The sequence below is a fragment of the Cydia amplana genome, chromosome 6 (genome assembly GCF_948474715.1).
Source record: "Cydia amplana chromosome 6, ilCydAmpl1.1, whole genome shotgun sequence".
NCBI classification, from domain to species: Eukaryota; Metazoa; Arthropoda; class Insecta; order Lepidoptera; family Tortricidae; genus Cydia; species Cydia amplana.
In genome coordinates this window covers 19,871,908-19,895,124 of record NC_086074.1, presented here as the reverse complement: position 1 = coordinate 19,895,124, position 23,217 = coordinate 19,871,908, and the positions used below count along the sequence as shown (strand labels likewise).

The following is a 23,217-nucleotide window of genomic DNA, read 5'->3' as shown; positions in this document are numbered from 1 at the left end:
CAACGGAAGCTCTGTCATTTGCAAATGGTACAGTCAAAGAATTTAATTTCAGTACCATTTCGTACCTTGTCACAGTGACAATCAATATGAAAGTCGCTAGGGACCTCATACAATAGGTATTGTGACAAGGTACGAAATAGTACTGAAATTAAATTCCTTGACCGTACTATGACAATTTTATTATGATAATTTATCAATCGATTGTATTTTTTGTAAGGATCAAATGTTTGTATGGGAGTAAAGACTAGTGGTTTTCGCACCTTTCGAGGCATGAAATATTGGTCTTAAAGACAACCTACTCGTTTTTCCATCTCTTAGTACGAGGTAATTCTCATGGGTATACAACGTTCAAGCTACTTCCAAGATAGTCACCTTCTAGAAAGAGATCGGCATACAAAATATTTTTCATTCAAATAAATGGAATCGATTGATTTCAACATAATTTACATTATAAAAAAATAGTTTGATTGATTATTGCATGATTATCTCTTATCAAATTACATCTTTATGCAGCTATGAACAATATCCGTAAAACGGGAATGACCAACCTTTTTGCGTTGAGACTTACAAAAGTTTTCATGTCTCTTTAAATTTTACAAGTAAATCAATTTATTTTCTTGCACTTTCGGCACTATTATCTTTAAAAGTGGGGGGTTATCCTAACAGTTGGGAACTCCCGCCTTAACTTAGCTATACCACAGTACACTAAGAACAGTAGTGAATCTAAGGCCGCTCGGCAAGTTATTTACCTACTCTTGCGTTGGCGCTTAGGGTTGTCACTTTTATTTTTAGTTAAATATTATTTGCGTATTATGAGTAGCACTAGGTTTCTATTTATATAATATAATGAAATGTTCTATCAATTCATAAATGAGGTATAAATTTAGGCCGGTAAGAGCAGGCAAATGCGAGCGTAGTCGAATGCGCGCGATCACAGTCGCGGTACGGCCCACACTGCCGCCACCGTATGCCCCCGTATATTATGCGAATGTGTGCGTGGCAGCGCGTGCGTACACGGCGCCCGGCGCGCACGCACACATTCAAGCCGGCAGCGGCACATTTCTATGAAGATTCACTACTGTTCTTGTACTGTGGCTATACTAACCATACCGGTGTTGTTCAGTGTTCAGTCGTCGTACCGCTCCTCGGCCTCGGTGGCGGTCTCGGCGGGCGGCAGCGCGGGCGCCGGGGGCGGGGACGCGGCGCGGGGGACGGCCGCGGCGGGGGCGGGGGCTGGACGTCATTCACGTTTACGATATTGTCTATACTAGTAAAATGTCATTCTATGGTACTTGCTATGTAAACAAAAGTCACTAGTAAATTCATCATTCAGAGGCAATTTCAATATCAATATTTGTTTACATAGTTAGCAATTTCCATAGAATGACACTTTACTAATATTTTTCTAGGATTCCCAATGGTCATTGAGAACTAATCTTTAACAATTCAGAACGAAAGGAAATATGTAACAAGATAATCCGCACAAAAAGCTAGGGAACTAAGATTCAAGTTATATTGACTATACTTTGTTATTTTTAGCATTAGAAAAAAGGTAAACAATCTTGATGTGTTTTTTAATTGAAAAACACGTTTTAAAAATAAGTTACGGTAAATATGTAACAATTATGAATCTAATACGATCTTTTATAGTCTTCTGCTTTCATAAGTAATAGTTATTGATTTTTAAAAAGTGTTTTCATTTTTATTAAAAAACATGTCAAAATCGCTTACCTTATTTCAAGTTCTTTCTAATGCTAAAAAAACGAACTATATACGGGGTATAAAATCAGTCGAGGCCATTGCCACACGCCGCACCACCTGTCTAGAGTCGGGCCAAAATAACTCTGCGTGACATTTACGATGACAAAGTGTAAAAAATGTCATTATTACTGTCAAATTCCTATGAAAATACGTTTATAATGAGACTTGCTCACTCTGTTAATTATGTTCTATTCAAATCGGTAAAAAATTAGCTTAGATGAACTTTACCTAAGTCAGGCGTGTCTCACTCCGCGATTTCGTCACTTTGTTACAGGCAGAGATGGGCATAATTTATTCGAATGACGAATAACAAATAAGAATAACAAAATTTATCGCGAATGACGAATAAAAATGTCGGATGATTATTCTTATTTTAATAAATTATTCGTCGAATAATTTATCCGCGAATAATTTATTCGTCGAATGAATTGCCACGAATAATTTGTTTATTCGTATACCTTATTAACTTTTCACGGTTTAGAAAGATTGGCAACTGTGATGTGCAATGCAACAACAACAACCTAAATAGTTACTGTAAATATAAATGCGTTGTGAGATTCGCTCTGAAGCAAACAGCTGCTAAGAAAATTTGGTGTTCTGACTCTTTTATTATACAGCTATCTCTTTCTAGGTCAAGCCAGAAAGTTACTATAATATAATATATTATAACTTTGTGTGTGAGTAATTCATTGTTCACGCTAATCCTTTTTTTATCATACTACCTGCGCTTATCTTTTAACCCTTAACAATCTTTAACTTCTGAACAAATATACACTAAAAACAAGTCATATGAAACGTGTTATTATTCGTGTTGTTTATTTGAATGGAATAAGCCAAAAAACTTAAATATTCTTCGTGGATTTATTCGAATGAAATAACGAATAAATCATTCGTCATTTGAAAAGTGGTCGAATGATTCATCCGCGGATGAATTATTCGCGAATGAATCATCCGCGGATGACTTATTCGCGAATGAATCATCCGCGAATAAAAAAATCGTGAATTATTGTTTATTCGAATGATTATTCCGATAAAAGTTTATTCGAATGATGCCCATCTCTGGTTACAGGTAGCTAAAAGTACATCCGTTCGGCCCCACTTTTGGGGAAAGGCATAAGCCGCGCGTGGCGTTGTCGCCACCTAGCGGCCATATTTGTGTTGATCGTAACAGACGCGTTTTGTTAGAGAGTGAGTCTTCTGTACTTAGTACTATTATTTAGCAACGGAGTTGACAGCAGTCGCCGTGGCCGAAGCCGGCCGTGGAGTTATTACATTTTTACTATTATTTATTCTGTGCCTAAGTGTGATCCGATCGCAATTCATTTGACATGAATTTCAAAGGATGATAAAAATTGTCACAATAAAGTTTTGACTTGCGTTATAAAGATACAGCCCATTAAATAAGTGAAAGTTACCAGCATTGTCACGAGTGTTGTCTGATGCGGGCTCGGGCGGCTGCGTGTCGGCGCGGGGCTTCTTGGCGGCCGGGTCGCCGGCGGCCTCCTCCACCTGCGCCGGACACTCCAGGTGCACCATGTGGAACACCTGCACCACATAACACTCTTATAAAGCCCCGTCTCCATATCGCGCGGCAAACCATCGAGCGTTGGCTAGCCGCGCGCAATGGATACCGGGCGCATCGAGTTGGCTCGCGCGGCAGCCCGGTATCCATTGCGCGCGCGAGCCAATGCTCGATGGTTTGCCGCGCGATATGGAGACGGGGCTTAACACCAACAATAAACATTTACACTTACAGCGTTATTCATAAAGGTCTGCTGAGCTAATCAGCTGATAATCATCGTTTGTCCCTCTCTATGGCATAACGACAGATAGGGACAAACTACGATCATGAACTGATTAATTTAGCAGCCGTTTATGAATAACGCCATTAGTTATTATTATAACTACATATAGAGAAGCCATATATGAAATTGTCGCAATCTGAGCCTATACCACGCCACCAAAACGTTGTAAGTGCCGTTTTACATGCAATCTCTAGAGTCTAGATCATGTTTAAGTCATCAAACAAATAGTGACGACCAAAGCACATCCTTATTTCTATGGCAATAAAGATGTATTACGATGTATTTATAAAAAAAAAAAATATTTTAGGACAATTACAGTCCATATTTGTTAGTATTAACTTACAGGCTATATTACGTTATATTTGGCTGCCACTATTTAATACGGACTGTACGAACATTTTACCAAAGCCATAAAAATACCCTCATAGCAAAACCTCTAAAGTACCTCGTTAACTGAGTTGTTGGTTCCAACGACGCGGATGATAGACACTGGTCGCGGAGAGAAATATATGACTTGCCACGATCTGTAACAAATTTAAATGTAATAACAATGCATGTATAAAATGTCTGGCATTTCTCATTTTAGAACAATAATATCTGGGTGACCGCTCGGAAAACATATAATAACTCGGAAATGCGCGTTTTCCCAGAGATAAGACCTAGCTAGATCGATTTTTCGCCCTCGAAAACCCCTATATACCAAATTTCATCGAAATCGTTAGAGCCGTTTCCGAGATCCCCGAAATATATATATATATATATATATATATATAAATAAATAAATAAACAAGAATTGCTCGTTTAAAGGTATTAGATTAGAACAAAACCCTCTGCTAGTAAATTAGCCGATGGTACTGTCATTTTCGGATCTAAAATACGAGTGTGTACTGTGTATTTCAATAAGTGTAGGTACGGGTGGTCAAAAGGGTCGGCAACGCGCTCATTACACCTCCCAAGTTACCAAAGGCTATGATTTCTATAGGCTGCGATGTCCACATACAAAGAGAAAAGAGTGTATAGAGAGTTACTGTCATGGTAAATGATCTAGCCACAGTCGCCATCGCTTGAAAAAATTGCACCATACCTTTGGCCTAGTGTCGAGTAGATAGCGTTAATTTTTGATATTTAACAAATGGACACATATCAGTGAAAGAATAAGGATCAAATGGCGTTCTATCGAAAGGTGGCAGTAAATTTACTTCGACAATCCGCCTCTATTTCAAATTCCCTTTGCCACTTACTACCAGGGATGTATGCTTGTTTGTCACAAGCTTGGTATAACAAAACCACCAAGCCTATCATAGTTATATAGTCTTGTTTACAAATTCATTTACTTTAAAAGACCCACCCACTTAATATTTCTGGTTTGACCCATTGGTTGACTGGTAGAGAATGCCTTAACCTCGTGCCGCCCACCAGACAAAATTATAGCCAAGCCAAGTTTGAATCTTGTTGTATTTTCAATTGGGTTGAATTTCATTTGTTCGAAAATTTTACTAGACAAGTGAAATGCCTACTTTGTTTTTAATTATGGTTGACATTCCATCGAAACTGAGTGTACATCCTTATGTACAGTCACATGTTTTAATTTATGACCCATTTTTGTACTTTGTCACAGTGACAACAGCATGGGGTCTCTAGCGACTTTCATATTGATTATCACTGTGACAAGGTACGAAAATGGGTCATAAATTGAAACATGTGACTGTACATTGGGCGGCACGAGGATAAGGATTAAGGCCTGTGCACACCGGCTGCGTGTGCGTGACGTGCACGTGTGCGTGCAGCGTTGTAGTATACAGATCCTTATGAGAGACGGCACACCGCTTGCGTGACGTGTGCGTGTGCGGCTCCAACATTTTAGCGCACGCGTACGTGCACGTCACGCACACGCAAGCCGGTGCGCACAGGCCTTTTAGTCCGCCATTTGTACCTTCATGTATTGTGCAATAAAGATTAAAATAAATAAATATATATATATTTGTGTATGTATATGTGTGTATTTGTGTATGTATATGTGTATGTGTATGTATCTTATTTTATTTTATTTTTATTTGTGTTATACTGTTTTTGTATTGTGTTTTTCTGTGCTAAAATTCTTATATTGAATATGAAACACCTACTGACATGACATAAATTTATTAATTTCCGCTACCTAAAGGTTGTCTGGAAGAGATCGCTTTTTAGCGATAAGACCGCCTGTTGTTTAACCTCTTCTTCCTGTATTATCCGTATTGTTTTCTGTAATGAGGTGTGCAATAAAGAGTATTTGTATTTGTATACCTGGCGGTGTCCCTGGTGCGGTCGCAGACGGTCTCCCAGTCCCAGTAGTTGACGCTGGTCTCCACGTAGTAGGAGTAGTGGCGGTAGTCGCAGTCCCACAGCAGCAGGCGGACGGAGGCGAGCAGGTAGGGCTGCGCCAGCTGCACCACGATGGCGCCCGAGCCCAGCTGGTGGCACGTGTAGCCCTGCTCCCAGTCGTAGTGCTCCGTGTCGCCGTTCAGCAGGGCGTTGCGGGACCGACTGGGAATCAGAAAGGTTTCCTAAGTAAAACCCTCGTTTAAATCATAAGGGAGTATTACTGTAATGTTGCACTGAATGCAGCACTAGCGCCTTTCGTAAACCTTAAGCCGCGTCTCGATATCCCGCGGCGGCCGCGCGAGCAATGTTCGACCGCGGCAAACCTGTATTTTGGCTCGCGAGCCAAGTTCGGCGCCATCTTGAACTATAGCGCGGCCGCCTCGCGCGGCAGGCGAGCCGACGAATCCGACGATCGACCAGTTTGTACTCGGGAAACGTGGACGTACGCCGTCGTGCAGCTGCCGCTTTTATAATTATTTATCATATTATTCACAAGAAACCTAAACGGAAAGTTCGATGGTGGATGAAAAAGATGTTTATGAATAGAATACTACATGGTGGTGTGAGACTTATGGAAGACATGAGATATGAAGTTGATGCATTACAAAATTTCACAAGAATGACATCAGAAGATTACGAACTTTTAAAAGCATTCATTCCATGCATCACTTCTTAATGATCTGTTGCGATAATCACTATATTTACTATTCCATAGAAACTGTTTAGTTCCGTATAATTTAATTAAAGTACAACACTTTTCATTATCCATGTCCGCTGCCGCGCTCGCGAGCCAACTGAAATATGTACATATCCGTCCCAACTGCGCGCGAACATTCCTTTGCCGCGCGCCGAAACACCGACAATGAATGGTTCGTCGCGAGCCGCGTTCGAACGAGCGAATGATCGAGTTGGCTCGCGAGCCAGCCCGGTATCGATTGCGCGCGGCTGCCTCGCGAGCCAATGTTCGATAGCTTGCCGCGCAATATGGAGACGGGGCTTTAGAGTAACTTACACATACTGTGCCTTAAACTGCTTTTGACAAGTTTTCACAACTATAAAATATGACATTGATACATCAAGGCGGTTTGTTTACAAAGGGCCGGTAGGCGGTAGGAAGCGCGAAATCGAAACTCGGCTATCTGCCTCATTATCGCTTGAATATGATGCTTACGCTTATAAATGATGATAGTATGTGACTGCACATTTATAGACGGGTCTATCGCGAAATTTATTGTATTACTTTCATTTACCGACGTTTTAAACTGGAAAGTTTTAAATATGATAGTATCAGACTGACCTGATGCCCTCAATGACGACGGCGGACAACTCGACGGTAGCCACGTTGTGTAGAGGCCGCACGAGGCCGTTGCTGAGTGGAGGCACGCGCGCTGTGTGCATTGCTTCTAGGGCCACTGCGTGAAAAACCTAAAAAAAAACACGTGGTAATGACTTTTTCTGTACCGTGGTGTTTCTATTCAAAAAACAACTTATCTGACAGTGAAAGGTTTCCTAAATATATCATATACATATATGTATGTACACAAAGAGACAGATTATCAGTTGAAATGTTGTAAACCCGTCTGTTGGGTTGCACGATGATTTCCTCTCTACCACTCAGTATCAACTCCTATAATGTTTCTACAATATCACTGTAAAAAAAATCGGCACTGTTTGTCTTCTAGTAGTCCATCCATTGTATCTTTTGATGTAATGACTGTTTGTTGTCATAATAAAAAAAGAAAAAAAAAAGTGTCGTGTCAAAATGACCCACAATTTAAATTATTAAAAAACTACAGGCCATTTTACAATAATAAAAGAGAATAGAGTTTTGATTTTTTTTTTCTATTGATAACACAACATTTCCTTATTTTACTTGCATGCTTACTTCTTGATATTTTGTAACAGTAGATTAATCTCAGTTACAGGAACATGTAGTGGCGGAGCCGGAAGGATATAAACCTATACTCCAAGCTACTGTACTATATACCTACTACCTAACCTACCTTGTTGACAGTATTGCTGGTGCCTACTATCTTGATGTACTGGACCACTCTGGCCGGGAAGTACAGGTTCTGCCAGGAGCGACAGTAGTACTTGCTGTGGTCGATCACTCGCACCCAGTCTTTCTGGTCCACTGATACTTCTATGAAGTATGCGTATGATCTGTGACAAGTAACAGGCTGTTACCCTAAATGTTCACATGCATTTTATACGTTCTTCCCAATATTCCAAAAAGTGATTATTGTTTAAGCTGTGAATGCAATAAGGTTTCACAAGTAACCAGCTGATAAACTTCTGGTTTCGATCGCATTGCAGGAGCCTACTACTAGTATTTTACTCAATAGTTTTCGAGCCGTGAAGCCCGCCCCCAAAATGCTGTAATGGCAAGGGAGCGGAAAATTTGCGTATAACGAAAAAACCGGCCAAGTGCGAGTCGGACTCGCGCACGGAGGGTTCCGCACCATCAACAAAAAATAGAGCAAAACAAGCAAAAAAACGGTCACCCATCCAAGTACTGACCCCGCCCGACGTTGCTTAACTTCGGTCAAAAAAACATGTTGTACGGGAGCCCCACTTAAATCTTTATTTTATTCTGTTTTTAGTAGTTGTTGTTATAGCGGCAATAGAAATACATCATCTGTGAAAATTTCAACTGTCTAGCTATCACGGTTCGTGAGATACAGCCTGGTGACAGACGGACGGACGGACGGACAGCGGAGTCTTAGTAATAGGGTTCCGTTTTTACCCTTTGAATACGGAACCTTAAAAACAATAATAATGAATTAAAGCGGGTAAAGCAATTTTGTGTCACCAAGAGCTCGACAAAAAATGGTTGGGGACCTCTGATCTGACTGATACTCTTATAATATAAGTAGTTCTACAGCGACTCGTCGAAGATTATAATGATGCAAGCTACCTGTTGTCCCTGTCCCACAGTAGCAGCCTCAGATGGTTCAGGATGGTCGGGGCCGGGAGTCGAACCAGTATCCCCGGGTTGTTGGGATCGTCGCTGATGGTATGCCGGGTGTACCCTCGCTCCATGTCGTAGTTCTCGCAGTCGCCGTCTAGGAGCGCTGAGCGCATGTCGCCGGCTATGACGCGAGCCCCTCGTTTCAGTGTTGCCACGTTTTCTTCGGGAACTGTAAGAAAAAAAGCGGCCAAGTGCGAGTCGGACTCGTCCATGAAGGGTTCCGTATTTAGGGGATTTTGACGTATTAAAAAAAAACTACTTACTAGATTTCGTTCAAAACAATTTTTGGTGGAAGTTTGCATGGTAATGTACATCATATATTTTTTTAGTTTTATCATTCTCTTATTTTAGAAGTTACAGGGGGGGGGACACACATTTTACCACTTTGGAAGCGTCTCTCGCGCAAACTATTCAGTTTAGAAAAAAATGATATTAGAAACCTCAATATCATTTTTGAAGACCTATCCATAGATACCCCACACGTATGGGTTTGATGAAAAAAATTTTTTTGACTTTCAGTTGTAAGTATGGGGTACCCCCAAAATTTATTGTTTTTTTTTCTATTTTTCTATGAGAATCTTAATGCGGTTCACAGAATACATCTACTTACCAAGTTTCAACAGTATAGTTCTTATAGTTTCGGAAAAAAGTGGCTGTGACATACGGACGGACAGACAGACTGACAGACGGACAGACAGACAGACAGACATGACGAATCCATAAGGGTTCCGTTTTTTGCCATTTGGCTACGGAACCCTAAAAATAGATACATACTCTACCTATATACCGTAGGCCAATACCTTAGCCTTAGAGCTCATTTAGACGGGGCGAGAACTCGCATGCGAGTTTGATTACATTGCGTCGTTTGATCGATTGGCTGAATTTATGTAACCTCAATGGTCCGCAATGTCACTAAAATCGTATACGAGTTCGCGCGCCGTCTAAATGAGCCCTTAGACATATCTGACTGACCGTAAGTTAGCAATAAATTTGTATAATAACGTTCTTGAGAAAACACAAAAGGTGGCTAAGCGAGATGTATAATGACAACTTGTAAAAGTCAGCTGCCGCTCCGTTGGTGGACTAAAGATTGATGCCCACCCAAAAACACGTACAAAAAAGAATTTCTTACCGACTGAAGTTAGGCTTTATATAAGGACTTACGTAATAATCCACGATGGCGTAAGTCTGTGCTGCGGGTTCGAGTCTTATCGTGGATGGCGTCAAGCAACATGTCGGGGGTTACAGGCGCGAATGGTCGCACCACTCGCAGTAGTTCTTCAAGACTCATGAGAGTAAGACGCACGCATTTTAGGATCTTCTCCTGTTGGGAATAGAGACTAATTTTGAATGTTCATTTTTCAACACCTCAAGGAGAGTTTAAATTTCAAAGTCAACGTAATTAAAAGTCTACATGTGTCGCTTATTTCATAAACAAAAACCAAATAAGGTAAGGAGAAAAATGCGAAATTTGTGTACTTATTGTACTGACAAAAATGTGCCAGTGGTCTCTATGTATACCCCACATAGAGACCACTGGGTTGGTTGCGGCATCTGGCAGTCTAATTTAGTAACATAGCAAGTGGTTTCTTAATTACCACTTGTGCCTGTCCGCTCTCAGACTTGACCCATTGCTGGTTGGCCTCGAACCAGTTGCAGACCGCCTTGAAAATGTCCACCTCGGGCGCGAAGAATGAATCACGCTCTAGAAGACCTTGCATTGCCTCCTGTTATAACAACAAATGTTTAAAATAATACACTTTGCAATAGGGAATAATACGCAAAACTCTGCATAGGGGCGTCACTAGTACAATCACAGGACCCGTGTCGACTAACTTATTCGTTAAATACATAAGTGTGACCGTAAAAAGTCAAACTAGACTATGTAGAGCATCGCATCTCGTTTTGATTAAATTTAAAATAATGCCAACATTACAATAACTCAATATGACATGCTAATATATTGTGATAAAGGTCAATTTTGATTAGCAAAAAAATGGAGCAATGGTGGCAACTTAAAAACTGTTAAAAATGAGTTAGGGCTGGTAATAGTCGCCTCCAATGTTGTTGTGCCGTAATATGACGGCCGTGATATAGCGCCTATAGCGGCCGCAAAAAACGGCCGTCTTTACGGTGACGACATGTGGAAAGTACCACGGCGTCATAACACACCGTCAGCCACCAAAGTCAAAGCGGCAAATTTGAAAAATGTAGGCGCGAAGGGATAACGTCCCATAGAACATTTGAATTTCGCGCCTTTTCCTACTGACAAGATTTACTTGATCATCTATAATTTACTTGGAGGATGAAATAACATCAGAAGAGGAAAATAATCGTAGTACGGAATCATTTATTCAAATCTCGTGTCATTTATTCAAAATGGCGTCACCGCTATCTAATAAAACGTTCACGAAACTATCGACACCGTCATGACGGCCGTCATCTTACGTTACGTTGACAATCAACGTAACGTAACGCCGTCTAGGAAACCGCGCCATCTTGTTTACATAGACAACGTTCTAGTGACGTCATTCAACGCTATATAGCGGCCGTCATATAAAGCTTTGGATTCCTCCGAAAACGGTGCCGTCATATGACGGCCGTCATATAGCGGCCGCAAAAGACGGCCGTCTTTACGGTGGCGACACGTGGAAAGTACCACGGCGTCATAACACACCGTCATCCACCAAGGTCAAAGCGGCAAATTTGAAAATGTAGGCGCGATGGGACAACGTCCCATAGAAAATTTGAATTTCGCGCCTTTTCCTACTAACAAGATTTGCTTGATCATCTATAATTTACTTGGAGGATGAAATATCATCAGAAGAGGAAAATAATCGTAGTACGGAATCATTTATTCAAATCTCGTGTCATTTATTCAAAATGGCGTCACCGCTATCTAATAAAACGTTCACGAAACTATCGACACCGTCATGACGGCCGTCATCTTACGTTACGTTGACAATCAACGTAACGTAACGCCGTCTAGGAAACCGCGCCATCTTGTTTACATAGACAACGTTCTAGTGACGTCATTCAACGCTATATAGCGGCCGTCATATAAAGCTTTGGATTCCTCCGAAAACGGTGCCGTCATATGACGGCCGTCATATAGCGGCCGCAAAAGACGGCCGTCTTTACGGTGGCGACACGTGGAAAGTACCACGGCGTCATAACACACCGTCATCCACCAAGGTCAAAGCGGCAAATTTGAAAATGTAGGCGCGATGGGACAACGTCCCATAGAAAATTTGAATTTCGCGCCTTTTCCTACTAACAAGATTTGCTTGATCATCTATAATTTACTTGGAGGATGAAATATCATCAGAAGAGGAAAATAATCGTAGTACGGAATCATTTATTCAAATCTCGTGTCATTTATTCAAAATGGCGTCACCGCTATCTAATAAAACGTTCACGAAACTATCCACACCGTCATGACGGCCGTCATCTTACGTTACGTTGACAATCAACGTAACGTAACGCCGTCTAGGAAACCGCGCCATCTTGTTTACATAGACAACGTTCAAGTGACGTCAGTCAACGCTATATAGCGGCCGTAATATGACGGCACCGTTTTCGGAGGAATCCAAAGCTTTACGGCACCGTTTTCGGAGGAATCCAAAGCTTTAGCGATAAAAGCTTGTATAATAATTAAGTTTTTGACAGAAAAAATACTTACAACAGATAACTGTAAGAAGGAGTCATGTTGAAGGACCTCTGTGGCATTCCTGTCTAAGAAGTTGTAACAGTAGTCCATCAACGCGTCTAGGCCGTAGAGTCTGCAACAGGAAAAAACATTTTATTAGCAAACAGAGCTATGTATAGAGAAACGTTTGAAGAAAATTCAACAATCAACGTCAAAATCAGAGTTAATATGCGACAAGGGTATCCAGATACAAGTTAGATCCAAACTAGTTTTTGTTGTGAAGATAAAATATAGTTTTCTCAAACATACTCCAAAATGTATGCGTTAATGTCACGAAATGAAGACATGAAGTTGCTCATTTATGGCTCCTTACATTACTTCTTGACCTAGGCCAAATGTAGGGAGTTAGTATGAAACGTACATTATTGTCCGGTGCTCTAACTTTTTAAATTTGCTCACTAAGATTAGACTGACAGAGGAAATATTACATACAGCCAACGACCACTCTCTCTGTAAACCCGGCTACACAAGTACACACGTTAACTATAAATCGTAGCGATTAATCTGTGCAGTCCGATTTGCGCAGTTTTATCTACCGTGTGTATGACAAATCGTTACGATAATCGACAACGATTTGTCATACACACTGTAGATAAAACTGCGTAAATCGGACTGCACAGATTAATCGCTACGATTTATAGTTACGTGTGTAGCCGGCATAAGCATGCTTGCGATATTTTTTTTATTGTGTTGTATCATTTGTTGAGTCAATCGGTCCTCGCTAGAAATACGGGCGGCCGGTTGCTCTTTGTCGGATAGAAGCTATATTTGACGTGTCAAAAAAAAGTACTATACTACTACTTTATAAGCGGTTAAACATGGTACTCGAATAGCTTTTTCAAATGTCAAGTTAAAAAACAAAAAAGGCGGCAATTCACATTTTTATTTTCTTACAATGTTTGAGAAAAGCACTATACAATCCTTGGCCGGAACAGGGATTGCAAGACTCGCTTTATCCGCACCGCGTCTACCGCAATCTCGTCCTGCAATCCCTTACTTCCCGGCCTCTGCAGTAATGTACTATTTCATCAGAGCCGCACATTAATGGAAGCAACTTTTGCGTCGTCCACCGAATACATTTTAGGTTAGGAGACTACCTGTACCTACCTGGCGGCATCCAGTACAGAGCACACGTTGCGCAGCGCTAACACCTGTCGCAAGTAGTCCGATATGGCTGCCTCTAGCTCCTGGAAGTCGAACTGGTGGGCCAGCCCTAACATGTCCAGGACTGTGTCTTCGCGGAGGTTTGAGAGCCCCATGTGGCCTGAAACAGATCGGTATATATTCTAATTCTAATTTATTAATTATCAACACCCGCTTGGGCAAAAAAATACTTATACTACATTTTTCTTATGTTAGTATTATAACCTCAAAAAGAGTAGAAGATTAGGATTTTTTATTTCATTTCATACGTTTATATTTATTTAATATGGACACCATCAATCCGCACATTCAGTTTGTAAAAGAACAAGCGAGTAGTGAGTGTGAAAGTCAACACCGACATTGGCAAATGATTTGTTCATACTGTGCAAAATTGCAGGGAGTAACAGCCAGGAAGTTTATAAAAAAAAGAAGTGACTATTTCACGTGTCAAAATGCTTGAAAGTTAATAATAATTAAGCATTATGATTCACAAACCTGAGTATACATAGCGAAGCAGTGCCTTGAAGGCCTGAAGTGGTGCTTGTAGCTCTACCTCAGCCTGAAAAATTAAATGAGGTAAGTTGGATGAAAGCATAGTGAGAGAGATGTCAGAGATGCCACCCTTAAAGATATTTTCAGGGTGCCGTATCCAAAGGGAAAAACGGGACCCTATTACTAAGACTCAACTGGCCCTCTGTATATCACCAGTCTGTATCTCATGAACCGTGATAGCTAGACAGTTGAAATTTTACTAATTTTATTAGTTTTTAAATTTTATTTTCAGATTATGTATTTCTATTGCCGCTATAACAACAAATACTAAAAAGTACAGAGCCCTTGGTGAGCGACTCCAACTCGCACTTGTCGGTTATTTCTTTTTTTTATGCAGGAGAATCATAAAACTTAAGGAGTTACCAGTTAATGCTGTTCATACAGATACAGTAAGCTTTACAGTAAGATACAGTAGAATTTCTTTTCACGGTGGGAGGGTGTTTTTAAAATCTTTATTATATTTTTAAGGGGTTTTGTCACACAGTGACTATATTAATTCATAATTGTATTAAACAGATACTCAAATGTTTAAGTATTGCTGGTTAGCACTGACTAGCATGTTATTCTGTTGCGGATTGGCAAAACAATATTTTTGTTTTACCCTAAAGCTTGTCTAGTCATAATCGTCATTACCTGGTTGGCCTCCCTCATGCCGCCGTACAGCAGCGCGCGGAAGTAGTCGCTGCTGGCAGCCAGGATGACCTTGTGGGCGGGGATCCTCTGACCTTCCACGATCAGGGTCACATCCGAGTATTCGGAGGAGAGGCATAGTGAGCCTATGTGTTCAGAGAGATGGCCTGAAAGTGGGAATGATTAATTTATTTGCTTAAAATTGATTACACTAAATAAACGTATATGTGCAAAGAGGAAAGTTGAAAAGAAATATCTGTCTGTGAGTACCTATAACTTGCTCTGTGTAGCTTTTTAAAATCTGCAATTTGTGGATTACGTGGGTAATACAAAATTTACATTTCATTGTTCAGATAATTTCGGCAGCATCCAAAAACCACATTAGTATGATAATTGATAACCATGCACTATTGCTCCCTCAACTGTATACCATACAGAAGCATAATTGAAAAATATGGTACTTGACAAAGAACATACTTAATAGAAAAATATGGTCCTTGACCAAGGTGACCAAATGTCCTGAATTTTTTTTTTTTTTTTTTTTTTAATCTAATTTTTATTGAGGCTTTGAACACTCTAGGTGAACATGTCAGCCTCATGGGTGCTTACATAGTTCCCTACTCAAGGGAGAGATCAATAAAGTGGTATACACTGATTGCTTTGTCAGATAAAGGCTCTGCCAACCAACAATTGATCTGTCCATTGTGCATGGAGCCCAAACTACCAAAAAATCTTTTTCTCAAGTCCGTGTTCCGGACGCACTCCAACAACACGTGATACACGTCATCAGTCTTCTGGCAGTCTAGACACAGTGGTGACGGTTTAACACCCATCGTACACAGAAACTTGTTTGCAGGAATGTGTCCGGACCGGACTCGGAAAGCCGAGACTAACACTTTTCTAGCAAGGTTGGCAGAATCAAACCAGGGTATCCACAAGGGCCTAGCTTGGATTGTTCTGTACCAGATTCCTACACCCCTTGATAAAGCTTTTTCTCCGAAATGGTATTCCCATTTTTGTAAACATCTTTTTTTAATTCTGGGAATTACTTCACTCGAATATGGTATAGAATCTACTACAGAGCCATCCATTACAGCGGTTTTGGCAAGCTTATCTACTGCCTCGTTTCCTGCCAACCCTACGTGGGAAGGAACCCACTGTATTTTGACAACCTTTTCATCACAAATAAACTCATGAATCAACTGGAGAGCTTCATATGCGACAGGCATGCCTCTTTGTCCATAAACACAACTATTAAGGTGTTGAAGTGCACTCTTTGAGTCAGATAATATTACAACTGGAGCATTATCAGCTAGATTCTTTGCATAACACAAAGCTTCTTTAATAGCTACAAGTTCAGCTCGCATAACGCACGCGTCATCATGCAGCTTCCACATGAGTGAAACATTGCACTGAGGATCAAACAGAGCTGCTCCAACACCTTGTACACTCTTCGAACCATCAGTGTATAATTTATAAAATTGGATATACTGCTCAGTAAGCACTCTCAATGTAGAATTTCTCAACGCCTCATTCTGTTGATGCCGCTTAGGGACATCAATATATTCAATGCTATCCAATATACATGACCTGGTGTCGACTGAGGACACCCAAGTGTTCAAAGAGTACATATCCAATTTGTCACAGTGATGCACAGGTAAATCTTTCCATTCATCATAAATGTTAGCTAACAAAGGAAATTTTTTATCAGAAAATAGATTACGCTTAGCCAAAATGCTCTGTAACGCAGAAACAATGGGGCTGTTTGATCTTGATCTTATTCTTAGTAAAAATCTACAACCCAACCAATAACGACGCACAACCAGAGGAGGAATGGAGAGTTCACTTTCCATAGCTATAACAGGAGTGCTGCGTATGAAGCCTCCGCACACACGCAGAGCTCTATTTTGTAAAATATCTAATTTCTTTAAATGAGAAATAGCACAACTTCCATAAATAAAACTACCATAGTCCAGGCGACTTCTTAAGAGAGATATATAGAAGCGCCTGAGATGTTTAGGATGAACTCCCCAAGACCTTCCCGCTAGAACCTTTAAAATATTAATATGTTTGTAATTTCTTTCACACAGCTCTTTTATATGGAGCCCCCATATCAAGGATGAATCCAACCATAATCCTAAATACTTAACTCTACGAACCACCTCGAGAGACTTGCCACTAACAACTATATTAACATTAACATCTTTTCGTGATCTTTTAAAAACACAAACTTTTGATTTATTCTCAGACAGATACAAGCCAACTCTCTCTAGACATCCAATCAAACAGTCAATAGAGAGTTGAAGATCACTAACTGTATCTGAAGTGCGCCCTCTTTCCACAGTTTTATACAACACGAAATCATCGGCATATTGTGAGATACAAATATTATTAATACTATTACCTATTTCCAAGGTTGCGATATTAAATAAAAGAGGAGAAATGGGATCTCCTTGGGCTAATCCTCGGTGTGTATGTCTAATTAAAGGGTTACCTCCACCATTCAGAATAATTCTACAACGCCTATTAGAAAGGAAATTCCATAGATATTTACATATCTTATTACCTATGCTTATGTTTTGTAAAATGTTGATTAATGAGCTAATATTTATGTTATTATATGCATTATCGATGTCAATAAAACAAGCCACAGTAGGTTGTTTTTTACCAAATCCTTGCTGAATATCAGATGTAAGTAAAGCTAAATTATCCAAACAAGACTGACAACGTCTGAAGCCAGTCGATGAGCTGGGAAGGAGACCCCGACTTTCCACAAACCATTCAATTCTCTTCATAAGAATCAAGTGTAGAATTTTACATGGACAAGACATCAAAGAAATCGGACGTAAAGAAGATGGTAAGCCGGGGTCCCTCCCCGGCTTAAGTATAGGAACTATTTGGACATCTCTCCACTGATCCGGAACAACCCCGGTCTGAATTATCAGATTAAATATTTTTAACAGCATTAATTTACCATTGTTTGAAAGATTAAAAATCATAGAGTAAGATATATTATCAACTCCTGGAGAAGTATCCTTCTTTTTTAAACAATTAAGTAATTCAGGGAGAGTAATTGGGATTTCTAACACAGAAGATTGTACACTAGAAAAGGACGGGTCCGGTTCAGCAACACTATCCGGGGTCAACGAGTGAAGCAGACTCCTGGCGTTGTCGGGATCAACTCCAGCACGCCCTCCCGAGGTTCCCTTCATCCATCTTATTTTCCTCCACATGATAGTAGCTGATGACTCATGGTCAATACTCGTACAGAAATCTTTCCACGCTTTCGAGCTAGCCCTTTTTATTAGTTCATTTGCTTTTGACACCCTGGTTTGCCAGCAAGAAAGGTTTGATGGAGTAGGATTACGTCGCACCTTTGCCAGGGCTAGACGTCTTTCTGCTACAGCTTTGGATATTTCTGAATTCCAATAATGTTTAGGTCGAAATTTTGATGCAGGGTCTTCACTTGTTTTGATCCAGGGGATGTGTTTATCAGCTAATGATTGGATGTTTTTCATAAATATATCATAACTAGTTTGAACGTCCACGTCATCACTCACTGAAACATCAAACACTGTATCTGCTTCTTTATTGTACTCTGCCCAGTTAGCCTCTTTATAATTCCTCTTCTTGGTAAACATTTTAGATCGAATATAACCACAGTTCATTTTCACTATCACATGGTCACTACCTAAATTTTCATTACAAGTCTGCCAGCTAACATTGGTAGCAATGTCCGTTGAAGCGAATGAGATGTCAGGTGAAGATGTCTGCAGGCTGCCATTAACCCATTTAATGCGTGTGTGTGAACCATCGTTTAGACACACGAAATCATTTTCAAACATAGCCTTGTACACCGCCTCTCCTCTCCGACCGGATTTACATGACCATAGGGCGTGATGAGCATTCATATCACCTAATATTAGACACTCTAATTTAACAGAACTGAAGATTGAGTCCCAATCATGCTGATTAGTGGTTACGGAGGGAGGGCAATATATCGATATAATATGTTTAAGGCCAGGAATATTAAATATTTCTATAATCATAACTTGCATTTGAGAATTAGTCACATTGTAAGGTCTATGTGAAAATTTTATTGATCTGTGTATGATGGCGCACAGGCCACCATAAGAATCGGACCTGTCTGCTCTTACTACGTTATATCCATTAAATTTAAGAGTAGTTTCAGTAGACAGCCAAGTCTCACTCACAAATGCCATATGGATTTTATCTTGTAGTAATAATAGTTCAAAGTCTCGAGCTTTAGGTTTTAAACTGTTTGCATTCCATTGGTAGATACTTATCAAATCCTTTTTTATTGTGTTACTGTCCATTATTGTAATTTCCAAATAGCTTTAACAACATCTCCATAGTAAAATATTTCTGAACAAAATTCTTAACCTCACTCCAGATAAATTCCATAAATACCTTAATTTTATTTTCAAGATCTCCCTCGCATGACATTGCTTCCTTTATCTTGTCTAAAAACCTATCTATTAAGGACTTTCTTTCTTGACGAGTTCTTCGAGATTGCTGAACGGGGACTACTTCAATTGGAGGACCTGGAGGACGGGTACTTTCTGTTTCGGATGATTCATCGGCACTCATATTATGTTTCTTTCTTCTCCTCGATTCTCGGCGCCTTTTGTCACTTTGCTTTTTATTTTTGCTTGCCATATTTTTAGTTTGAGGTTCACTTTCTTCTAATTCGCTTTCAGGATGCTGTTCTTGGGTATTAAAATTACTAACTGAAGCCCCAACACATATATCTCTATAAGCAGGCTTCGAGGTTTCCCCGGTTGACAATACTGGAGGATTCGGATTCAGTAGCAGAGTTTCTCTCGCCTGGAAGCCACTGCTTACATCAATATTCTGTTTTTTTTCGTCATTAATTTTCTTTAATGCTACTTTATATGTGCAATTATTTTGCCCCATGAATATGCGAATGGATCTCTCTTTTAGAAACGCGGGACATAAACTTTTCATCAAGGATAAATGGTTCCCTTTGCAGTTCACGCATTGGAATTTCTTTGTTTCACAATTTTCATGTTTTTCTCCGCATTTAGGACAGATTTGTACCTTGGATGGACAAAAATTACTGACATGGCCAAATCGCCAACATTTCGAACATTGCGTGACTGGGTACTTATACGATTCTACCGCCATACGACATCCATACGCCTTTACATAATTGGGCATGATTGACCCTCGAAAACAAATACGTACGGTTTCACACTTTACCCACTTACCCTGCTCATCTCTTTTGTTTAAACGTTTGACGGATAAAATCTCTGTATCTGTATCACACACAAAAATTTCTTTTAGGTCCTTTTCATCAACATCAAAATCTATATCTCTGACTACCCCGTAACAGAATGGCAACTCGTTAGTATTTCTACAAATCCACTCATATTTCTTCACAACTTCACTGTCCAAGAAACTGTTTGCGTTAGTATTGGTATTAAATCTGATCAGTAATTTGAAAGGACTCCTATATTTTACTCTTAAGACGCCCTGCACATTATGACTCAACAATATCTTTGCAAATCCCAATTGTTTTGGAAGAACGTTTTTGGAGCTAACTGAAACCTCATAGATAATTTCGTCAAAATCGTCAGACTTCGGTAGAGGACTAGTCGAAGGGGGGGAGGGACGTACATCTCTACGTTTATGCCTATTTACGACCGTAAACCCATCATCATCAACACCTTCCTCCCCCTCTAACCGTCGCTTATCGCCTCGTTGCTCGTCTAGCTCGGGCTCCGCGACGCGTTGTTTACCGACATTCATATCTCCGTCATCCCATTGCAAGTCCATTGCACCTTCTTCTTGAGGAGAGGAGCCCTCGGAGCCCATGATAACCTTCCTAATTGATTCTGGGGACATCTCGGGACCCGAGGCCGGCTGCGGGGCCGACTCCTCACCCGAATCACTCATAATCACAAATTGAGGGTAGATCGACAAAACCACTTATTTGTGTTTACTCGAAGAAACTAATAATTAACTTAGTTTTCCACGTATTATCACTACTAAAGTCATTATAATCAGTTTAAACACACTCCAAATTATAATCCTCTCAGCAAAACACAAAAAAATCGGTATTACAAAAATGTAAACAAAGGAACGCGTCTTAACGTAACCGTTGCGCATGCCAGACTGTCCTGAATTTTACAGGATATCAAAATTTTCAGGCACAAAATTTGACTATGTGTCAAAAATTGTGCATTCCAATTTGGGGCAGTACATGCATTTTTTTTTTATTATGACATTGCTTAAACAATTGAGAATTTGGATCTGGTAACCTTATATTTGACTTACTGATATGTTCAATGTCCCCAACCCGCGTGCTAGGCGTGTTGTTCACAGTCATGTACTGGTGCTGGCTACTCATCTTCTCTCTCTAACCGCCAACTGTTAGAGCTACAAACAAAATAAATTAGGGAATTATTTAGAACTACCAAAATACACCTGATTTTTCATCCTACACTTGGCAACACTCCTCATAGGGTTGCCAGATCAAAAGGCACTATTATCAGGAAAAAATATATTTTTTTCGGGATTTTGAGACTTAAGTCGGGAAAAAACAAAAATCAAATTAAAGTAATTGTATTAAAACAAACGATATTTTACATTATTGGCACTACGTCACCTGCTTTGCCCATAGACATTTTTATAACGCTGACGTGCTCGACACGGGTCGCTCGCTCGCTCGACGGCAGTTCGGAACTTGAAATTATTGTTTTATAACATGCTGTTTTTGGGGACAGTTTGCACTTTGTTGGGAATCGGGAACACATGCTAGAAATCGGGAGAATCCCGCCCAATCCCGACCATCTGGCAACCCTAACTCCTCATGAATATCCCTTTCTGAATGTTTTGGCTTTCAGATTCAGATTTTAGGTAATATGTTGTTCCTATAGTACAACCTTCATTTTATTAAAAATATCTTGTTGATATTATCAGGTTCTCTTATGAAGAACTTTCTTAAGTTAATAAATTACAATTTCTGCACAAATACCTTACATTTAACACCATATTATTATAGTAACATCCTACATGCATATAATGATAATGATGAATAAAATAAATATTATGTGAATTTATTTCTGATAAAAGTATGATTAATACAATACAAACTTTATTTATTTATATCTAAAACCTCTTAGGTTGGTATATATCAATAAGTGGTAAAAACTCAATTAACAATTATCTGATGCACATATTCAAGCAAAAAATACAACAAAAACATTAAGTAAGAAGATTGTATGAATTTGAATTATACATATCAAATGATAATTACCAATAGACCAATGCTATCACAATTCTAACATCAAATGTAGAATAGAAAATTGATAGTTTAGTCATTTACGAGGATATTGCAAAGGTAAGCTTGATAGATGAATAAGTATTAGTGTTTACTATGTAGAAATAGTATTGCACTCACAAATGATGTCACGGTATTCCTTGAAGCTGTTAGAAAGTTTTGCTCCTTTTAACAACAGATTTATTATATTTATGTTTTAACATGCACGGAACACATATATTTATTTCATTTAACTGTAACGAAAACTATTTTCCTCATTACAAAATAATATTGCAGAAAAACGCAAACAGCGCAGTTGACATTCCTGACATTACACAGCTGTTTAAGCAACTGATGGAGGACGATGTGGTTGATGCGGTGATGGCTTTCAACTCAAAGCGTTTTAAAACATTACTCAATCTGCTCTGTTTTTAAGAAAAAAATAATTTACAATAAAAATGTGTTAATAATTTGCATCAATTTATTAATCCGAGTATCAGAAATATAATATCCCAAATTAAGCTGAATAACAAAAACTTTTCATTCTTTTTTTTATTTTTATTTTCTTCTACTACAGCGGGAAAAGGAAAGGCATGGTGGAAATCGGATATCCGGTCATTGATGTACCAAATATTGTAATTTAGTTCTGAGGAATTTATATTTACTAAATAATTGTTGACAATAATTCTAACAATTAAAGTAAAGTTACACTTTAAACTTCAAAAGATCATTTTTCGATACTTCAAGTCTATAAATAGCATAGCAACAACATTGAAACGAACTTTCGGTTATATATTATTTTATTTATTTACAACAATTTATTTAGAACAATCGGGCGCGAAAGCTTCGTCACGGAAATGCCTTCTTGTTATTGGTCAGACATTTTGCAAATACCAACCTAACGAATTAAGTAATTTTGGCTATGTTGTCAGAAATATTACTTCTGAGTCCGGTTAATGCTCAACCCAGGAATGTACAG

General features: G+C 39.4%; 1 protein-coding gene across 1 annotated transcript; it reads right to left on the bottom strand.

The window, feature by feature from the left end:
- Positions 1-1,126: 1,126 nt before the first annotated feature.
- Positions 1,127-22,562, bottom strand: LOC134649175 (BTB/POZ domain-containing protein 9). Its single transcript, XM_063503890.1, has 15 exons — positions 22,380-22,562; positions 21,254-21,355; positions 14,936-15,099; positions 14,246-14,309; positions 13,715-13,871; positions 12,581-12,680; positions 10,497-10,625; positions 10,063-10,222; positions 8,845-9,067; positions 7,931-8,090; positions 7,225-7,352; positions 5,850-6,089; positions 4,012-4,090; positions 3,177-3,306; positions 1,127-1,233 (listed from the first exon to the last, which is right to left on the bottom strand). Exons 2-15 carry the CDS (start codon positions 21,324-21,326, stop codon positions 1,127-1,129), a joined length of 1,914 nt encoding a protein of 637 aa, XP_063359960.1. The 5' UTR covers positions 21,327-21,355; positions 22,380-22,562.
- Positions 22,563-23,217: the final 655 nt, after the last annotated feature.